The 3418-nt window shown below is 46.2% G+C and overlaps 1 protein-coding gene across 1 annotated transcript; it reads right to left on the reverse strand.

Annotated features, from left to right (window-relative positions):
• Positions 1-204: 204 nt before the first annotated feature.
• dio3b (iodothyronine deiodinase 3b) lies at positions 205-2575 on the reverse strand. The gene has a single exon (XM_067418307.1). The coding sequence runs from the start codon at positions 2431-2433 to the stop codon at positions 1600-1602; it is 834 nt and encodes a 277-aa protein (XP_067274408.1). The 5' UTR covers positions 2434-2575; the 3' UTR covers positions 205-1599.
• Between the last annotated feature and the right edge of the window lie 843 nt (positions 2576-3418).

Here is a 3418-nt window from a genome sequence, read left to right on the forward strand (position 1 = left end):
GTTTTATTAAAGTCTACACCTACCCCAACCATACAAACATGCAAATACAGTAATAAAAAACGCCATATTGTTGTGCGCATGCCCAGTGGCTGTACTCGTATCCATTCTAACCTTATACGCCCGAGAGGCGTTTCTAAGATGGCCGCCGAGCGACAAGACTCGCCTTAAAGGGACTTGCTCCTAGAAATCATGGATAAACGCAAATTAGAGGGTGCTCTACCGTTTATTTTAAAAAAGTGTTCAATAAAATATACACCATTTACAAAACAACATTTGGCAATACGTCTGGAGGCCATTTCTCTGTCCTGTACTCTAGTGTCAAATTACATCAGTATCGGTTTTCTGGTTAAAATCCTTTTAAAAACCGATCTTCACAATAACTCCAGAGTACAATGAAACGGCCTCCTGGCCGCACACTCACGCACACATGCACTCACAAGGGAAAGATGCCATACAAAAATAAAATAGGATATGTTATAGATAGATATATAGATAGATATAGCGTTTTCGCAATATTTCAAATAAAATGCCAGGTTGGATTGACATAAAACAAGACAAAAGCACAACAGCTATCATGCGGTCGCATGGCCACTGACAACATAAACATCTGTCTAGATAACTGTATGCATGAAACTAAAACCCAACATTTGCAGTATTGTGGTTGAGCGTCTGTATAGCAGCTGAAGACACTGATCTGACGGCTGAATGTGTTCAAAACCCAGAGAGATGCGCATTTTCACATGCATGACCCCACCGGAGAACCGTATAAAAAGCTTGACAACACTTTAGAACACAAGCTAAAATGCTGAATACAATTCTAAACAGATCATGTTTATTCAAACAGTTAGAAAAAACAAGGCCGTAACCATGTCGTGAACATTGGTGGGACCAACGTTTTCGTTTTCGAGGGAGAGAAATTACATATTTAAAGGATTAAAATGGACTTAAGGGAATACAGAAGACTAATATCTGATATAAATATCTAATTACAGCCTCTTTAGTTGTGAAGTAATCCATTTAAACCCGTTGCAAAGAATATTGTATGTAAAAATATGCACGCATTCACAATTTGGCCATTTGAAAAATTGCCCCCTCAATGGTGGTTACAGCCCTGATAAAAAAGGCTCTTCCCTGGTCCTGTATTGAAACATCAAGCATTTAATGTCTAAAAAGCATCTCCAGAACTCATGCAAAATGCTCGCCGACGGGTTTTGAACACAGAATGACTTCATTATAAAGAAAAACATCCATTCATCTTATTACGTGAACCACGAAATGTTTTATAGGCTATATCTCCTCCCCAGGGGTCCGCGCTGTAAACAAAGTGAAATGTGCAACTGTTAAGAATCTGTTTTTTGTTTGTTTGTTTTTTTACTGCTAAATGCTGTAACCTAGTGTCATTTTCATTGTTAGGTTACCTGAGGAAACGCTTTTTACAGTGCGCGGACCCCTGGTTTGAAAAAGCGTGGATGGACAACATTTCCAAACGAAAGTGTAGAAGCTAAACTTTTTGATCCCCAGCGCAGACAGTCACTATGTTTTTGAAACACAGCCAATTACTTTTATGATAAGGACAGGAGGGGGGACATCCATCCGTGCTTACACGTGCACCACCACCGCCGCGTTAGAAGCTTCCAGATCGTTCCGGTAACGCTCCAGCCAGTCTCTGAGCTCCGAAATCCGGTAGCCTTCCGGACCCCTGCCGCCTTGATACACGACCTTCTCGTCCTTCAGTATGTAGAGGCGCTCGAAATAGGCGCCGTACGCCGAGTTGGACGAGTTCTCCATGGTGTCCACGACCACGGCGCTCCCTGGCACTTTCTGGTTCATGAGCTCCGCGGCGCGGAGCCGGTCCTCCAGGCAGCGATGCCGGGGGATCTGGTAGGGCGCGTCGGAGCTCACCCAGCCGTCCGACGGATGCGCTTCCTCGATGTACACCAGCAGCGAGTCCGCGATGTCCGCGTATTGCCGTGCGACGCGTTGGAACGCCGACAGGCGCGTCATGAACGGCGGTCAGGAGCAGCTCCCGAAGTTGAGGATGAGAGGTCTCCTCCCGCGGGCGTAGTCCAGAATACGCTGCGTGCCTCTCCGGTGCTCGCTATCCAACGGGACCACCTCGGTGTTAGGCGCAACGTCGCCCAAATGCGCAGTTTTAAAGAAGTCCAGCTTCTGTCCGTACCACACGGCGCGCAGCGACTCGAGCGTGAACATCCTGTTGGAGTCCGACACGCACATCGGAGGGTCGTCGGGGCTGCCGACGTCGCTCTCCCGCATCTTCATGAGCACCTTCCTCCGGATGCACAGGAAATCCAGGAGCCACAGCATCACGGCCGCGAGCAGGAAGCGGGGCAGCAGCATCAGGCACACGGCGGCGTTTTTCAGCGCCTTCGCCGTTTGGACACCTGCGGATCCATGCAGCATCTCCATCCCCATCCGGACAGGTACAGATACAGCCGTGTCGTTTAGCGCGCACTCTCTCTCTCCCTCTCTCTCTCTCTCTCTCCCTCTCTCGCTCTCTCTCTATCACACACACACACACTCTCTCTCTCTATCACACACACATACACACACACACACACTCTCTCTCTCTCTCTTTCGAGCACAGAGTCCCCTTTTTATAGGACTAGTAAGGATTTGAATGAAAAACAACACGCCTCCACACCCGTGCCGCCTCCTCACATGGAGGGGATTACCTCCCGTCAACTCTCCTGTCTGGAGGAGAGAGAGAGAGAGAGAGAGAGAGAGAGAGAGAGAGAGAGAGAGAGAGAGAGAGAGAGAGAGAGAGAGAGAGAGAGAGAGAGAGAGAGAGAGAGAGAGAGAGAGACGGGCTCGATGCGATCAAATGCTGCTCGGTATATTATTTGACAGCTCCTCTTCGACTCATTGCATCAAAAATGCATCTGACAGACAGACGTGTAAGATTGCCATGACGAGCTGGTGCTGTTTCCATATCATGTAAATCGCATGTTCAGGCAATTTGTGTTAGATTGTTTGATTTGACACACATGCTTCTTAATGTAAGACTTGCTTCTTATTAAACTTGTTAAGAGAGATGCATGTGACAGATGCACTTTTGATGCATTTGTTGGCTTTAATGCATTGGCTCAAAAATGCGAAGTGGAGTCGAATGAGATGATGAGACAAATGGTATTTTTAATGCATTGGTTATGGAAAATAACCTTCTTTATGAACTTGTGGTTAAGTCAGGGAAAAGATGCTGAAATGTTAGATGATTTGACGTAACAATTGCGATTTTTTATGCATTAAATGTCATATTTATCACAATGGTGATTTCATGAGAAATAGCCTAACAAATGATTATTTGATGAGATTATTTGACATGGAGTGCATTGCATCAGAAGTGCTCCTCCGTGCCGACAGACGTGTGTTAGACTGTTTGACACGACGAGCTGGTTAA

This window comes from Pseudorasbora parva, chromosome 15 (genome assembly GCF_024679245.1).
Source record: "Pseudorasbora parva isolate DD20220531a chromosome 15, ASM2467924v1, whole genome shotgun sequence".
In the NCBI taxonomy this organism is placed as follows: domain Eukaryota; kingdom Metazoa; phylum Chordata; class Actinopteri; order Cypriniformes; family Gobionidae; genus Pseudorasbora; species Pseudorasbora parva.